General features: G+C 41.9%; 1 protein-coding gene across 2 annotated transcripts in view; it reads right to left on the bottom strand.

Annotated features, from left to right (window-relative positions):
* Positions 1-17,583, bottom strand: part of ctdp1 (CTD (carboxy-terminal domain, RNA polymerase II, polypeptide A) phosphatase, subunit 1) — a 362,097-nt gene that overhangs the window by 269,239 nt on the left and 75,275 nt on the right. For both annotated transcript variants that reach the window (XR_010018895.1, XM_063055679.1), the window contains exons 9-10: positions 6,907-7,048; positions 2,301-2,531 (exon numbers count right to left, since the gene is read on the bottom strand). Coding sequence is in view for 1 of the 2 variants with exons in the window: in XM_063055679.1 (XP_062911749.1) it covers positions 2,301-2,531; positions 6,907-7,048 (373 nt within the window). In the remaining variant the exon portion in view is untranslated. The remainder of the gene's footprint in view (positions 1-2,300; positions 2,532-6,906; positions 7,049-17,583) is intronic.

Here is a 17,583-nt window from a genome sequence, read left to right on the forward strand (position 1 = left end):
TGCTCCACCACACTACCATGTATCCTGCCATTTACTTTGTACTCTGCCTTGGAGTTTGTCCTTCCAAAGTGTACCACCTCACACTTCTCCGGGTTGAACTCCATCTGTCACTTCTCAGCCCACTTCTGCATCCTATCAATGTCTTGCTGCAATCTTTGACAATCCTCTACACTATCCACAACACCACCAACCTTTGTGTTGCCTGCAAACTTACCAACCCACACTTCTACCCCCACATCCAGGTCATTAATAAAAATAACAAAAAGCAGAGGTCCCAGAACCGATCCTTGTGGGACACCACTAGTCACATCCGTCCAATCCGAATGTACTCCCTCCACCACAACCCTCTGCTTTCTGCAGGCAAGCCAATTCTGAATCCACCTGGCCAAACTTCCCTGGATCCCATGCCTTCTGACTTTCTGAATAAGCCTACCGTGTGGAACCTTGTCAAGTGCATTACTAAAATCCATTTATTATCCATATATGGCTGCTTTTCTCACCCAACTCCCTCAATTCCAGGTGGCCTCTATTCAAGGTGTCACATTTTTGATCAGGAAAGTGTACAAGTCCCTTTCAATTACATTCAAGGCATTGAAACTTGTGATACTCAGCTTCTCAAATATCCCATGCATGACATAGCAAGTACCAGCTAATGCACTCCTGGGAGTGGACTGGAATTTGTAGATCACAATATTCAGGACAGAATTGCTCCGTGTTAAAGAAAATTTTCTTTCACAGCTAACCAATCACAGCCAGTCTGAAGTTGCTGCTCTATAAAACTCCAGTTAGATCACACTTGGATTTCAGTTCTGGTTGCCTCATAAGGATGTGAAGGCATTAGATAGGGTGTAGAGATTTACCAGGATGTTCCTTTGATTGGAGAAAATGTCTTATGAGGAAAGCTTCAGAGAGCTAGTGCTTTTCTCTTTGGAACAAGAGGATGAGAAGTGACTTGATAGAGATGTATTAAGATTATGATAGGAACGGATAGTGTGGACAGCCAGCACTACTTTTCCCAGGGCGGCAATGGATATACCAGAGGACTTCCGTTTAAGGTGAGTGGAGGGAAGTTCAGGGGAGATGTCAGAAGCAATTTTTTATTATATGAAGAGTAGTAGGTACTTAGAATGCACGGCCAGGGATGATGCTGGAGGGTGATGCAATGAGGACATGTAAAAGACTCTTAGATAGGCACACAGGTGTAAGGCAAATGGAAGGATATGGGCTGTTTGGAAGGGAAGGGTTAGAATGATCATGAAGCAGGTTTACCTAGGTCAGCACAACACTGTGGACTGAAGGACCCATACTGTGCTGTACCGTTCTATGTATTATAGTAAAAGTGTCAAAGTAAATTTATTATCAAAGTACATATGCCATCATATACAACCCTGAGATTCATTTTCTTACAGGCATACTCATAAATCCATAACAGACTCTCAATATTTGGCAAAGAGGAAGGGCTATGTGCCTTAATTGAAATTAATTATCCAGGTTGCAGTGAATAAATTCATTTATTTGTAGTTCAAGAAACAAATGAGAGTTCAGTTAAAAATGCAATAATGAATGATTGGAAATGCAGACTAAGTATCAATAGTTTACAAACAGTATTACACAGATAAAATTCACACTTTCCATGAAGGTTTATATTTCCAAACCATTTAATATTCAGCCATATTCATGCATATAAATCAACAGCTTCTTTAACAACATTGTTCACCCGTCAAGAGGTCACAGAGAATGGGTCAGCCCCAGCTGACAAGATGGTTGAGCCAACCCTGCTTCTATCCTTCTAGCACATCATCAAGCTTCACTGTATCCTTCCGGTTCAACCAAATACACCTGATCTCCACATTATGAACCCTCACAAGACTGGTTGCATGAAGGAAAACACATGCAACCTCACAAGTGATTTTTATTTGCATCCATCAACATTTTGCAGGTCTACTTCTTTCCACGCTGGGAAGTGTTCAAAGGAAATAGTAAGATACAACAAATGGCATTAGTGAGATTGGCAGTGAGGATTTGCTGGCCATCATTCAGCAGTGGGACATGCAAACATAAGCTCTCAGCTTCCGAAACTGCTTTAAGTAACTTAACAAAAATCTTTCGCAATCTACTCCGTCAATGTGGTCATTGTCCACACGCCCTCTCTGCTCCTCACAACAACACACAGACAGCAACTGACAATGATAATTCCATTTTACATTTGTCCTGTCACCTTACTGATTAAAACAATTTTTAAAGAGAACAGCTGAAATAAATAGATCGCTGAGTATGCTGGAGTTTTCTGGGACCATTACCTGAATGATGATTGTTCTCCGTGAACTGGTAACTTAACAGGAGCTGCTGGAGCTTGGATGTATGTGGGTTGTTTGTTTCCCTGGGAGTCTTTCCGGATTAGCTTCCCAGTGTTGGGATCATAAATGCGGACATCGGGTCCAGGCGGCACTTTCGGGTGAATGGGAGTTGGATGAAACAATGGTGTTTGGAAGCTACTTTGAAGTTCAGGGAAACTAGCAGGGCTATTGACTCTGTGGAAAAGGCAGAAACAAATGCATTAACAGATGTTGATAGACTTCATTCAGTGTAAGTAGTATTTTCATATATAGTGCCTTGAAAAAGTATTTAGCCCCACAACTGTTTCCACATTTTACCTCAGAGCTCAGTGAAGTTCATCATAAAAAGTAGAAGAAAAATACAAAACCGCACCCACACTGCATAGCTCTAAGCTTAGTCACTAGAGAAGAATGGCACTTGTAAAAGAGGCTACTGTGATGCCAACAGTCACTCTGAGTGAGCTACAGAAGTCAGTTCCTGCAACTGGAGATGAAGTTCATGGCTCCACAATTTCTAATGCCTTGCATAAAATGGGTGCTTACGGAAGAATGGCAAGAAAGGAGGTCTGGCTTAAAAAAAGGATATCCTTGCCTGTAAAGACTCTGCAAAACCTTACTTAGACAATACTGTAAAGATGTGGAAATAGGTTATAAGGCCAGATGAGACTAAAGTTGAACTTTTTTGCCTCAACACCAAGCGGTATGTGTGTTGTAAATCTAATACTGCGCATCAGCCAGATAACACCATCCCTTCTGTAAAGTATGGTGGAGGTAACATCATGTCTATGGCGATGTTTTCAGCAGCAGAGACTGGGAATCTGGTCAGGATTGATAGGAACATTAATGCTGCTAAATACAGAGAGATCCTGGGTAAAAAACCAGCTAGCCTTGACCAGAAAGCTTAAACTGCCACAGCAACTATGAAGTGCCTTCAAAAGAAGAAAATTGACATTCTTGAGTGGCCCAACCAGAGTCACGACCTTAAATTGATTGAACATCTCTGACAAGACCTCAACTGCTGTCCAGCACTGCTCGGCAACTAACCTGGCACAGCTTCAGCAATTTTGCATAGAGAAATGGGCAAATCTTACTCCATCACGTTGTGCAAATTTCATAGAAGACTTATCCAAAAAGACTACTAGCCATAACCATAGGGGGTTCAACTAAGTACTGAGCACAGGGGGATAAACATTTTTGAACTGCTGACATTTCAGTTTTTGAATTTTTAGTGTTTCATGGGTTTTTTGGGCTCTACAGTGAAAAACAGAGCATATAATTCACAAATAATAATTCTCAGTGAAATTGATCAAAATCTGTGGTTCTCACTACCATTCAGGGCAACAAACAATCCCTCCAGGTGAGGTGATACTTCACCTGTGAGTATGTTAGGGTCACCTACTGTATCTGGTGCTCACAGTGTGCTGTCCTGTATATCAATGAGGCCAACATATATTGGAAATGCTTTCACCGAGCCCCTCAGCTGCATCTGCCAAAAATAAAGCTGGATCTCCCCCTGGCTCCCATTTTAATTCCACTTCCCATTTCAACATGTCAGTCCATGATCTCCTCTACTGCCACGACGAGGCCACACTCAGGTTGGAGAAACACCTAATATTCTGTCACAGTAGCCTCCAACCTCATAGCATGAACATCAATTTCTCGAACTTCCTGTAATGCTCCCCCTCCTCCTTCACCATTCCCCATTTCCACTTCTCTCTCTCACCTTATCTCCTTATCTGCCCATCACCTCCCTCTGGTGCTTCTCCCCCTTTTCTTTCTTCTATGCCTTCTGTCCTCTCCTATCAGATTACCCCTTCTCCAGCCCTGCATCTTTTTTACTAATCAACTTCCCAGCTCTTTACTTCACCCCTCCCCCTCCTCATTTCACCTATTATCTTCTGTTTCTTCCTCCCCTCCCCCCACCTTCTTGCTCTGACTCGTCGTTTTTTTCCCGTCCAGTCTCGATGAAGGGTTTCAGCCCGAAATGTCAACTATATTCTTTTCCATAGATATTGCCTAGCCTGCTGAGTTCCTCCAGCATTTTGTGTGTGTTGCTTGGATTTCCAGCATCTGCAGATTTTCTCTGTGTTGTAATACTCATTATGTGAATGAAGGGTTGGGGGCTGAATACTTTTACAGGGCACTATGGTGCCCATAATAAAGAAAACCACACCAGGGATCATCACAAAAGTGAGATCCCCGAAATAATTGACACTATGACTATGAAATATTGGGTAAGATGACTGAGAGCTTGGCTGAAGCATTAGGCTTTGAGAAAGATTAAAGAGGAGGAGGAGCTTATAGAGGACATCCCAAATGTTTATCTCCAGATGGCTGAAAACAAAACAGCCGACAACAATCCATGGATTAATCAGAAGACAGGTGGGTACTATAGCCAACTGGCAGTTTCAGAAATGGAAACTATCACCGCTTTACAGCTGAGAAGTAATATCTGGGCCATAATTAATGGAATTTTGAATGGTAAAGGATCAAAGCTTTAAAGATGACGGAGATGAAAACTGAATCTCCAAACAGCAAAAACCTGGTTGCTGTTATCCTGTTGTTGCAGCACATGGAACAAAGGATACATTTCTACTCCAGTATGTAATGAGGACCGGGTTACCAAATTTAAAATTCTCAGGGTTATATTATTCTACTCAACCATGGCTCACAGATGCATTTGGGGCATCATACAGCAAGTGTGACTGCATTAGTCTGATACCTAGAAAAGCTCTGCTGAAGGTAACTAGGGACTTCAAATTTTATTCACACCTCACAGAGATGAAAGAAAGATAAACTGTGGGCATAGTTTAAATAATGCAGAGTACCTCTAACATTTCTGTCCTCTCTTAGAACTCTCTGACGCCATGCCAGAATAAAGAGTTCATTAATATCAGAAGATGCTATATGGAGCTCGAGAACTTGCAAGATATATATGCAATACTAATAAATATCTAAGGAGGCACAACTGAGGTAGTCATACACAGCAAAATTTAACCATTTTTAACATCAATAAGACCATAAAACATAGGAGCAGAATTAGACTATTCGACTCATCAAGTCTGCTCTGGCATTCCATCATGACTGCTTTATTATCCCTCTCAAGCCCACTCTCCTGTCTTCTCCCCATAGAATTTGACATCCTTACCACCAACTCAACCTGCAAATTAACCTATAAGAAATCCTGTTCAAGGAATCCCAAGTCCCTGTACACCTCTGATGTTTTATTTTTCTCCCCATTTAGAAAATAGTACACACATTTGTTTTTTCTATCAAAGTGTATGACTATACACTTCCCAACACCCTTTGCCATCTACCACTTCTTTGCCCATTCTCCCAATCTGTCCAAGTCCTTCTGCAGAATCTGTGCTTCCTCAACACTACCTGTCCCTCCACCTATCTTTGTATTGTCCACAAACTTGTCCACAAAGTCATCAATTGCATCATTCAGATCACTGGCGTAAAAAGAAGTGGGCCCAACACCAGACCCTGCAGAACACCACTGGTCACCAGCAGCCAACTAGAAAAGGCCCCCTTTATACTCACTCTTTGCCTTCTGCCTGTCAGCCAATCTTCCATCCATGTTAGATATAACAAACGAAAAATTTCCTACCTACAACCAACCTGTACGAAGCGTTTGAATTACTAACAAAGATTAGATGCCCTATTTTAAATGAAAAACATATTTGAACATTTCAACACCCAACAACAAACCAACAGCTTCCACAGGTTGGTTTGATGCAGGACTTTGACCAAAAACATTAACAGTTCCTTTCTTCGCACAGGTGCTGCTTGACCTGAGTTTGTCTAGCAGATTAACTGTTGCTCCAGATTCTAGCATCTGTCATCTCTTGTGTCTCCAAAGTTTCCCTGAAAAATGACAGCATTGTCTTTCGCAATTGCTCCTGCGCCCACAGCATTACGGTGTTTGATCATGCAGCACAGCTTTCAGGACAAGCTGCACTGGAGGTGTTGTCTCTACCCATACACCTGAGATTATACTTAATATCAACACACTATTCAGACTAAGCACCTTGTGTCACAGTCTCATGAAGACCTTCACCAGCCGCCCCTGCAACTTCAGGCCACCCTACTGATATAGTATCATTCCCAAACTCAACCAATTCATTTTCCTAGCCACGTTCCAAGTCAAGTCTCCTACCATTAACTGGGTCTCAATCACCTATTGGCTCTCTGTCTTCCCCAATTTAAAGCTTGCATGAAAACTTTTCAGTCTTTGACAATCTCCACTTCTGTGTCCAGTGTAGTTAGCAACCTCTGGGAGAAGCTTGCATTCTTCCAAAGCTGGCATCTTGCATGACTCTCACCTCTTTCACCTGACCACTACAGGGCAATGACTTTAACCACCTGGAATCCAAGCTAGACCTCCATCCCTCAAGATCCTCCGAAACACAGTAAATTCCACCTCTTGTACCAGACTCAACTCCAGCCCCTTCCAACACTATCTCCTATAATTAGCATCTATCTTTATCTAACTATTTGTGTACAAAGCATCTTCACAACCTTTTCCTACAATAATATTGCTATATAAATGTTTACAGTGGGTTACCTTTGTGATCTGACATAGTCTTCTTTCAGTGGAAATAACTTTTCCTCGACTCTTTCCCAGCGTTCTAGAGAACACCATAACCAGTCTGGGTTTACAACATGAAGATGCTTGCATGCTTGCGCTTGTCGAACCTTCTCAGTTCCTGTCAGGAGGAAAAAAATTATTTTTATTGCCAAACTGTGCTTGAACATTGACAGACCATACAGATATTGCATTCTTATCAATCACTTTGAAGTCTCCTCTTCATTGTTGCACAAGGGGTATTACAGATATCCACCAGCTCACCACAGAATAATTAACCTTAGTACCATCATAAGCCCATTAGACATAGGAGCAGAATCAGGCCATTCACTCTCTTGAGTCTACTCTGCCATTCAATCATGGCTGATTTATTTCCCCCATTCTCCTGCCATCTTTTGATGCTCTGACTAATCAAGAACCTCCACTTAAAAAAATACCCAATGACTTGGCCCCCTCAACTGTCTGAGGCAAGAAATTCCAGAGATTCACCACCCTCTGGCTGAAGAAATTCCTCATTTCCCCATTCTAAACAATTGTCCTTGTATTTTGAGGCTGTACTCCCAGTTGTACAAAACACGTCCACTTCTAGACTAATATTCTATAGGTTTCAGTGACATTCCCCCTAATTTTTATAAACTCCATTGGGTACAGACCCAGAGCTATCAAATACTCCTCATACAGTAACTTTTTCATTCCTGGGATCATTCTCATGAACCTCCTCTGGAACCTCTACAATGCCAATACATTCTTTCTCAGATGAGGAGTCCCAAATTGCTCACAATAATCCAAGTGTGGTCTGACCAATGCCTTACAAAGCTTCAGCATTATATCCTTGCTTTTATATACACAGATCTTCTCGAAATGAATGCTCATATTACACTTGCCTTCCTTACACTGATCCAACCTACAAATAAACCTGCATGAAGACTCCCAAGTCCCTTTGCAACTCTGAATTCTGAATAATAGTCAACACCTTTATTCCTTCTACCACAGTGCATGCCCATACACTTTCCTACATCCATCTGTCAGGTCTTTGTCCATTCTCCTAATCTGTCCAAGTCTTACTGCAGACTCCTTGCTGCCCTGACATGATCTGCCCCTTCACCTATCTTTGTATTGTCTGCAAACTTGGCCACAAAGCTATCAATTTCATCATCCAATTCACTGACATATAATGTGTAAAGAAGCCATCTTAACAACTTAACCCTGCGGAACACCACTGTGGCAGCCAACCAGAAAAGATCCTTTATTCCAACTCTTTGCTTCCTGCTTGTCAGCTAATCTTCTATCCATACTAGTATTTTTCCTATAATACCAGGGCTCTTACCTTGTTAAGCAGCCTCATGTCTAGGACCTTGACAAAGGCCTTGCAAAAATCCAAGTACATAACATCTTTATACTGCTTGTTATTTCCTCAAAGAATTCCAACAATGCTGACTTTAGCCTATTTTATCATGTGCCTCCAAGTAACCCAAATCCTCATCCTTAATAATGGACTCCAATATCATACCAACCACTTAAATCAGACTAACTGGCCTGAAACTTCTTGTCTTTTGCCTCCCTCCCTTCCTAAAGTGTAAAGTGACGTTTGCAATTTTCCAGTTCCCTCAAATCATTCTTGAATCTTCTTGATTCTTGAAAGATCACAACTAATACCCAGCCCCACAATCTCTTCAGCATCCTCTTTCAGAACTCTGGGATGTAGACCAGGTGACCTTTCTACCTTCAGACCCTTAAGCTTCAACTTCTACAAGATGTACCACAAAAATACAGTGCCTTGTAAAAGTACTCAGCCCCCAACCCTTTGTTCACATAAATGAGTATTACAACCAGGGATTTTGATCAATTTTACTGAGAGTTATTATTTGTGAATCATATGCTCCATTTTTCACAGTACAGCCCAAAAGAAAACAGGGAAAATTGTAAACTATGAAAACCTAAAAATTTAAAACTGAGACATCAGCAGTTCAAAAATATTCATCCCCCTTTGCTCAGTAATTAGTTTAGCCAATTACTGCAGCTTTTACAACCGGTAGTTTTTTTTAGATAAATCTTTATTACAAACGTTTATAGCTTTGCACAATTCGGTGGAGCAAGATTTATCCATTCCTCCTGCACAATTGCTCAAACTGTGCCAGATTTGTTGGGGCGTGGTGCAGGACAGCAATCTTAAGGTAATGCCAGAGATGTTCAATCAGTTTAAGGTCAGGGCTCTGACCGGACCACTAACTACATCAATTTTCTTCATTTGAAGCCACTCTAAGGTTACTCTGGCAGTGTGCTTTGGGATATTGTCCTGCTGAAAGTAACACCCCCCCCCCCCCAATTTTCTTCATATGAAGCCACTCCAAGGTTGCTCTGGCAGTGTGCTTTGGGATATTGTCCTGCTGAAAGTAACACCCCCCCCCCACCCCCACTGCCGAGTTCAAGCTTTCTGGTCAAGGCTAGCAGGTTTTTAAACCAGGATATCTCCATTTGTCAGCATCTGTCTTTCCATCAATCCTGACCAGATTCCCATCCCTGCTGCTGAAAACATCCCGATAGCCATAATGCTACCCCTGCCATTCTTTACTGTAGGGATGGTGTTACCTAGCTGATGCAGTGTTAGGCTTTACAACACACATACCACTCTCATCTGACTGTAAGATATTCTTCCACATCTTTACAGTATCATCCAAGTGACTGTAAAATCTTTGCAAAATCTTTATGGGCAATAATGTTTTTTTTTCCAACCAGAGTTTCTTCCTAACAACTCTTCCATAAAAAAATCTTTTTGTGCAAAGCCTTAGAGATTATGAAGCAATAAATTTCATCTCTCTCCTGTTGCAGCCATTGACCTTTGCAGCTCACTCAGAGTGACTGCTGGCATCTTAGTAGCCCCTCTTACATTCTTCTCTGGTAACTAAGTTTAAAGGGGCAGCTTAACCTAGGCAATGTGGTTGTGGTTTCATATTTTTTCCATGATGGACTAAATTGAGCTCCAAAGTATGTTTGGTGCCTTTAAGATGGTCTTATACCCTTCCCCAGATTTGTGCTTCTCTATTATCATTTCCCTGACTTGAATGTTCTTTTGTCTTCTTGTTTGGTCTGTTGAAAGTCTACCATACTGTTGGACCTTACACAGAGAGGGGGTTTTTTTTTTAGTCAGATGATCTTCTAATTTTCTATTTCAACATATTGGGTGAGGTGGTCAGGTAATACACAGTATTGCACCTGAGGAAAGTTAGCGTAGTAATTACAAAGGGGATAAATACTTTTTCAGCATCACAATTTTGATTTTTCAATTTTTTTTCAGTAAGTTGTTGACAGGTTTTGGAATTTTGATTTGACATGATGCACAATGTTTTGTAGATTCACTCAAAAAACCCGACTACAATACGTTTTAAATTTAGAAAATGAGACCTTAAAATGTAAAAATAGTTGTGAGGGCTGAGTACATTTTCAAGACATTGTATATGGTGCCAATCTCACCAAAGCTGTAAAAAGAAAAGTTCTAACAGCTTCATCAAACTGACCGATAATGCGGTCCAGTGTTTAACCAATAATACTAGTTAAATTAAAGTGACAATTTTTTTCTCTATTTCTTTGTTTTCAATATGGGTTCTTTCTCAACATTTTACATTTTAAAATTCTTTTGCATCTCTTCACAATAATTAAACTACCGGAGGAATTCAGCGGATCAGGCAACATGTGTAGAGATAAGTGGATAGTCAACATTTTGGGTCGGGATATTTAATCTGTCCAGATGAAGGGTCTTGAATCTAAACTCTTCAGTGTCCCTTTCCTTCTATAGATGCCGCCTCCAGTAATTTAGTTCTTTTCCCCCGCTACGGATTCCAGCCCGTGCAGTCTCATGCATCCTATCTCTTCACAAGCTGTCTTTCTACATTTAACCATCTGGATGTGCACATCCAGCCTTCAATGATGATGAACAGAAGTTACTGAAAGTCAATGGACTACAAGGGTGTAGAGATTGCGCTCAATCTTTAAAATGCCCTGGTTTAAACAGTATGTCTGGACACATCTGTGGTAGAACATACTGGTCTTGGAGACAGCAGAGCATAGATTTTCCAGAATACCACCTGGAATTGAAGGGTTAAACTGCAGACAGATTACACAAATTGTACATAATATACAGATGCAGCCCTCATCAAGGCCCTATATACTCCAATGAGAAATATTTACTCCTGAACTCAAATCCTCTTGTAAAAACCTCACATTTACCTCTCCCTTGGCTTGCTGCAGCAACATTTCAGTTACTCATATACAAGGACAACCAGGTTTCTTTGTGCATCAGCATTTTTCAATCTCCCATCATTTTAAAGAAAATGCAGCTTTTCTGTTTCCTGAATCAATATGCATCATGTTTTTCCACATTATATTGCAACTGCCATGTTCTTACCCATACATTCTGTTTGTCCTTATCTCCATGGAGTCATAAAGTGAATGAGTAAAACAGCATGGAGAGGCCCTTTGGCCAACTTGTCCATGCTGACCATAGTGCCCACCAAGCTAGTACCATTTTTCTGTGTTTGGCCCATATTCCTCTAAACCTCTCCTATCCATGCGCTAATTTGAACGTCTTCTAAACTTTGCTATTGTACCTGCCACAACCACTTTCTCTGGCAGCACACACTATTTCTGCAACTAGGGTTTGACCCTCAGACCCCTTTAAAATCTCATTTTAAAATTATGCCCTCCAGATTTGAATCCCATTCTCTGGGAAAAGGACTTGGTGTAATCACCTTATCTATGACTCCAAAATTTTATACACCTCTGCAAGGTCAGTTCGCAATCTGCTACATCCCAAGGAATAAAGTAATACAGTGCCAGCCTGCCACAACACCCCACATAACTCGGGCCTCAAGTCCTCTTTATATCTTCCTCCCTACTCACAATCCTGGCTTGTTCTGTAGCAGCAACAAGTTTGGAAATATGATATTTGTTCCCCTCATCCACACATGGGCAGTTGAGGAAGCCTGCTGGCTCAGTCGTTTAAAGTGATTGTGGCTTCAAGGGTTGGATTACAATAAGATACTGCGCAGGGATTTAATCCTTGGAAGTTTGGACATGGCACCAAAGGTTACGAAGAAGGAACTGGGGCTGAGGCGGAGATAGGAAAAAAGGATCGGCCATGATTGAATGGCAGAGCAGACTCTGTGGGCCAGATGGCTTAATTCTGCTCCTACGTCTTACCGTCTTATGGAATTTGGGATGAGGAGGGATGAGTCAGATTTTCAAAACTACTAGAGGGACAAAATACAGGAAAACAGGAGCGTATATATTGCTTGTTTGATATGTGCTGTGTCATATGATGTAGGCGATCATGCCATTTCATTAGCTATTCACTCAGTTCCAGAACAACTGGACATCAGGATGCTCTTTATTGATAACCTTTCAGCATTCAACACTATCATCCCCTCAAAACTAATCACTAAATTCCAAGACCTAGGCCTCAATATTTCCTTCTGCAACTGGATCCTCGCTTTCCTCATTTGCAGGCTCCAGTCAGTATGGAACGTCAACATCATTTCTTCCAAAATCATCATCAACACAGGTGTACTGCAAGACTGTGTGTTTAGCCTCATTTCACTCACTTTTTAAATTGCTAACTCTGAGGCTAAGTACATCTCCAATGCCAGATTAAGTTTGCTCATGACACCACTCTTGTTGGCTGAATCAAAGGTCATGATAAATTGACACATAGCTGCGAGACTGAAAATCTGATTGACTGGTGCCACAACAACAAACTCTCACTCAATGTCAGCATCTATGGAGAGGAATAAACAGTCATACTCTTCATCAGAACTCCAATTATTGATTATTGAGAAGAGGAGGAAGAAGTTGGAATCCATGAACAAGTCCTCATTAGGAGATTGGAGGTGGACAGGGTCAGTCGCGTTAAATTCCTTGGCACTACCATATCAAGGGGCCTGATCAGCACATAAGTGCCATCACAAAGAAGGCACGACAGCACTTCCACTTTCTTAGAAGCTTGCAGATTCAGCATGTCATCCAAAAGCCTGACAAACTTCATTTTGACTGGTTGCATCACAGCCTATTATGGAAACACCAATGGGCAGGAATGGAAAGATCTCCAAAAACTGGTGGATACAACCCAGTCCATCACAGGCAAAGCTCTCCCCACCATTGAACACATATACGAGGAGCACTATCACAAAGAAAAACAATCAAAGACTTCTCATCATCCAGGCCACACTCTCTTCTCACTACTACTATCAGGCAGGAGGACGTAGGAGCCTTAGGTCCCACACCACCAGGTTCAGGAACAGTTATAATTCTACAGTTATCAGGCTCCTGACCAGCGCGGATAACCTCATTCACCTCAATGCTGAACTGACTCCAAAACTAACAGACTCACTTTCAAGGTCGCTACAACTCACATTCTCAATTATGTATTTATTCATTCATTTTAAAATGTTATTATTTGCACGATTTATCCAATTCTGCACATTGGATGTCTGTTAATCTTTGCTATGTACAATTCTTCATAAATTCGATTGTATTTATTTTCCTGTAAATGCCTGCAAGAAAACAAATCTCAAGGTGACATGAATATACTTTGATAATCAACTTATTCTGAACCCGCCTACCAGAGGCCATCTTCAAAAGGTAGTGCCTCAAGCAGGTGGCACCATCCGAGACATGCCCTCTTCTCTCTATTGCCAGTGGAGAGGAGGTACTGGAGCCTGAAGACCCACACTCAACACTTTAGGAACAGGCTTTTCCCTCTGCCGTCAGTTTTCTGAATGGATACTGGGAATGAATCGTGACCAACATAAAAGTGAGAAAGATCACCAAGTTAGATTATTTTCCTGTTACGACGCCAAAACATCTCTCCTTCTGATGTATTTGATGGGCAAGGCATCAATTTGATGATATGTCAATACTCTGCTCTTTCAGTACTAAGAAAGAACAGCTTCTCGTTCAGCAAGGCAACACATTGATCAAGAAGAAACATAACATGTTTATTGTGCACCAGCCAAACGCATTATTCATAACATACATACCACCAGCTTAGCAATCCATGTATCTGGGTGACATCAAATTTATAAACAACTAACTCATGACAGGGAACTAATAAGGGGTCCATCGTGATACCATCAGTGAAATTAAAACTGCTGGATGAAAATCCCAATGGTGACGGGTCAAACAAGCTGCTCATTCATTGTTTTTACATTACTCACAAAACAGTGAACAATACAAAAAAATAAAACCAATATTCACTCAACATCCTTCCTATACAAAGCATGTAATAAGCTCATACATCACCCATGATGGGTAAATTATACCCCTAAACCAGTTGTCACAAATATGTCAAAGTTTTCCCTGAAACCTTTTTTTTGCATTAATCTCTGGGAAGGGAGGGCAATCCTTCGCTCCAATGATTCAACGCATCAGGTCATGAGGATGTTTCAAATGGTAGCACTTTTGGTTGGCAGAGTTATTAACACAGAGATCAGCGACCATGACCAAAACTGATATATGTGATACGTAAAAAAAACATGTTCTGCCCTAAAACAAATCCAGTCTGTGGTACTCAGATATTCCCAGTTTGTCACTCTCCCTGTGGATCAATTACGCTCTGCGACAACAGTGGCTCACCAGATAGCCAGCAGGTGCTACAGTGGCACAACCAGTGGAACTACTGACACACACTCAGGGAGCCTGGTTCAACCCTGACTTCCAGTACTGTCTGTACGGAGTTTGCATGCTCCCCCTGTGACTGTGTGGGTTTTCAACAAGTGCTACAATTCCCTCCCACATCCAAGAGGTATATGGAGATGGTAGGTTAATTGGGAACCGAGAATTACCCCAATGTAGAAATGAGTGGTGGAAGCTAGGGAAGAGTTGATGGGAATTGAGAAAGACTAGTGTGGGATCAGGCACAAGGATGGGTGCTCAATAATGAGGCATAGCACCAGTTTCTGTGCGATTCTCTTTATGGCTCCTGCCTCCAAATCAAAAGGTTGTGGCTTGAAAGACCCATTCAAATCTCAAACACCAGCTTCTAACGGTCATTCTAGTACAGTAGCAAAGGAGTGCTGAACTCTCCAAACTGCCGACTCCCACATAAGAAAACCCTCTGTTGTCCTGATGCTCTCCTGGATGAACGTAAAAGATCTAACTTGAAAAGGAATTGGGGAATTGCCTTCCATGTGTTGGCCAACACCTAGCCCTCAACCAGCATCAGTCAAAACTACATTCTCTGGCCAAAGTAACTGACTTATCTGGGAGCATGCTACATCTTTTTCATTACAGTAGACGATACTTCAGAAGTACTTCACTGGCTGTAGAGACTTTTGGATATTCTGAAGGGTACATGAGAAGGATTATGGAAATTCAAGTCCTATTAAACAATGAACTGTGCTGCTCAAAATATAGCAATACAAAACAGTTGCTTACAATACCCAATTTATTTATTTAGAGGTACAGTGCAGAATAGATCCTTCCAGCCCTTTGAGCCATGTTGCCCCGGCAACCCTGATTTAACTCTCACTTAATCACGGAACAATTTATAATGACCAATTAACCTACTTTTACAATTAATCTTTCGACTGTGGGAGGAAACCAGAGCACCCAGGTAAAACTCACACATTCCACATGAAGGATATTAAGAGATTCCTTACAGAGGACACTGGAAATGAACTCTGGTGCCACGAGTTGTAATAGCATCAAGCTAACTGCTACACTACTATGACCAAATAAACTAGACCCTTCTCCTTCAGCAATCCCTCAGGATTGAGGAGGACTTGTTTCCATTCCAGTTCTGTAATCAGAGGTGACTGATAGCCTGATGTAGGAACCAAAAATCTTCCACAGATGGGGCAGGAAGCTTCCAGTGGATGGGATGAATGAGTGTTTTTTTTTCCCCAAATGAGTATTTGAGATCATTCCTACAACTTCTGTGCATTTGTTACCCTTTCACCATCACTAGATTGGAGTACGGCACAGACAGAGTACAAGAATTCCCACACAAGTCTGACGAAGAGCTTGAAAAAAAGCAGTAAGTTTTTTTCAAAGGGCATCTTTGATTGGAGTACAGCATAGACACATTAGAAGCATTCCTGCGCAAGTCCAGCAAAGAGCTTTAAAAACCCAGTCTCCATAAAAGTGAGGTACCATCTAGCAGAGTGGCCACTGTGCAAGTGGACTGAGACAGAGTGGTAAGGCTTTGCCTCAGCGTGGCTTCAACGAGAACAGGTCTAAAGTAAGTAGGCAATTTCTTATTTCACTCTAGGAGAATAGGGGGCATGTCTACAGAGCCAATGTTCTGTTCTGAGAGTCAGATGTGGGATTTCTGAGGGACGACCAGCCTCCCTGATGGCCAGACCTGCACCAGGTGCTTCAAGATGCAGCTGCTTGGAGACCGCGTTAAGGAACTGGAGCTGCAGCCCAATGACTGCCAGCTTGTTAGGGATAGTGAAGAGGTGACAATAGCTACAGGAAGGTAGCTAGCCCAAGGTTACAGGAGGCAGATAAATGGGTGACTGTCAAGACGGGGGAAGGGAGACTGTCAAATAGAGAAAAGCCTCAACAATAAGTACCCCAGTTTGAGTACTGTTGGGGAGAAACGACAAGGTTGAAAAGGAAGTACAACGTTCAAAAGTACGTTTGTAATTTTGACTATTTATTCAGATCTATATTGTGAAAAGAGCAAAGACAGCAGGTAATGGAGGAGACTAATTGGACCTCTCTTTCAAAATGGGACATAATGGACATGTGGTCAATGCTCACAGTCTTTCTCCCAGGGTTGGGGAATCAAGAACTAGAGGCATAGGTTAAGGTGAGAGGGAAACTTCCATTCCCAATACTTGAAAGATATTTGGTCAGGAACATGAACAGGAAAGGTTCAGATCAGAGCCAAATATAGGTAAATGGGACTGGCTTAGATTGGAATCTTGGTTGGCATGGACCAGTTGGGCTGAAGAAGCCATATAACAATGCTGGAATGAGTAGGAAGGGATAAATGGCCACCTACTACACTGTATCAATTCTTTCAATAGGATTAGTATTTCAGATGTCTTACCAAGAATGTCTGGAAGGCTTTTCCCATTGCAAATCTTTACATAATCAGACCTATTTCACACATTGCACATCAACACACACATAACTCCTTTAAATGCAGAAGTCCTCCAAGACCTGGATCAACACGTTGACATCGTGTAAAGGCTTGTGTGCTTCAAGGACTCCATTAGGCGATGCCAACTCAGGGCCACCCATATTGGAATAGCTGAGGACAAGATACCAGACGAAGATCGATCTAACCCTGTATCCCAAACGGACAGACTTGTGTCTGCTCCTCCCGGGCCACACTTCAATTAGAAGTGTGAATGCTGGGGCCGGCTGGTGGCGCAATGACATCGGTGCCTGACCTGGAAGCGGAGGTTCCCGGGTTCGAAACCAGTTGGGTCCGCTCCCAAGTACGCTTTTCATCCGTGCCAGGTTGAGTGTCGAGACCTCGTAAAGGGAAAAATACTGCAAAAAACGTCTGTGTGAGGAATGGCGCACCACATAGTCTCTCTCTCACTCCGCGCCTTGTAAAAGCCAAGAAAAAGACATCACAGACGCGCACGCAGACACACACACACACTTACACGCACACAAGCGCACGCCAAAAAGACGTGTGAATGC

Source organism: Mobula hypostoma, chromosome 1 (assembly GCF_963921235.1).
Source record: "Mobula hypostoma chromosome 1, sMobHyp1.1, whole genome shotgun sequence".
Classification (NCBI taxonomy): domain Eukaryota; kingdom Metazoa; phylum Chordata; class Chondrichthyes; order Myliobatiformes; family Myliobatidae; genus Mobula; species Mobula hypostoma.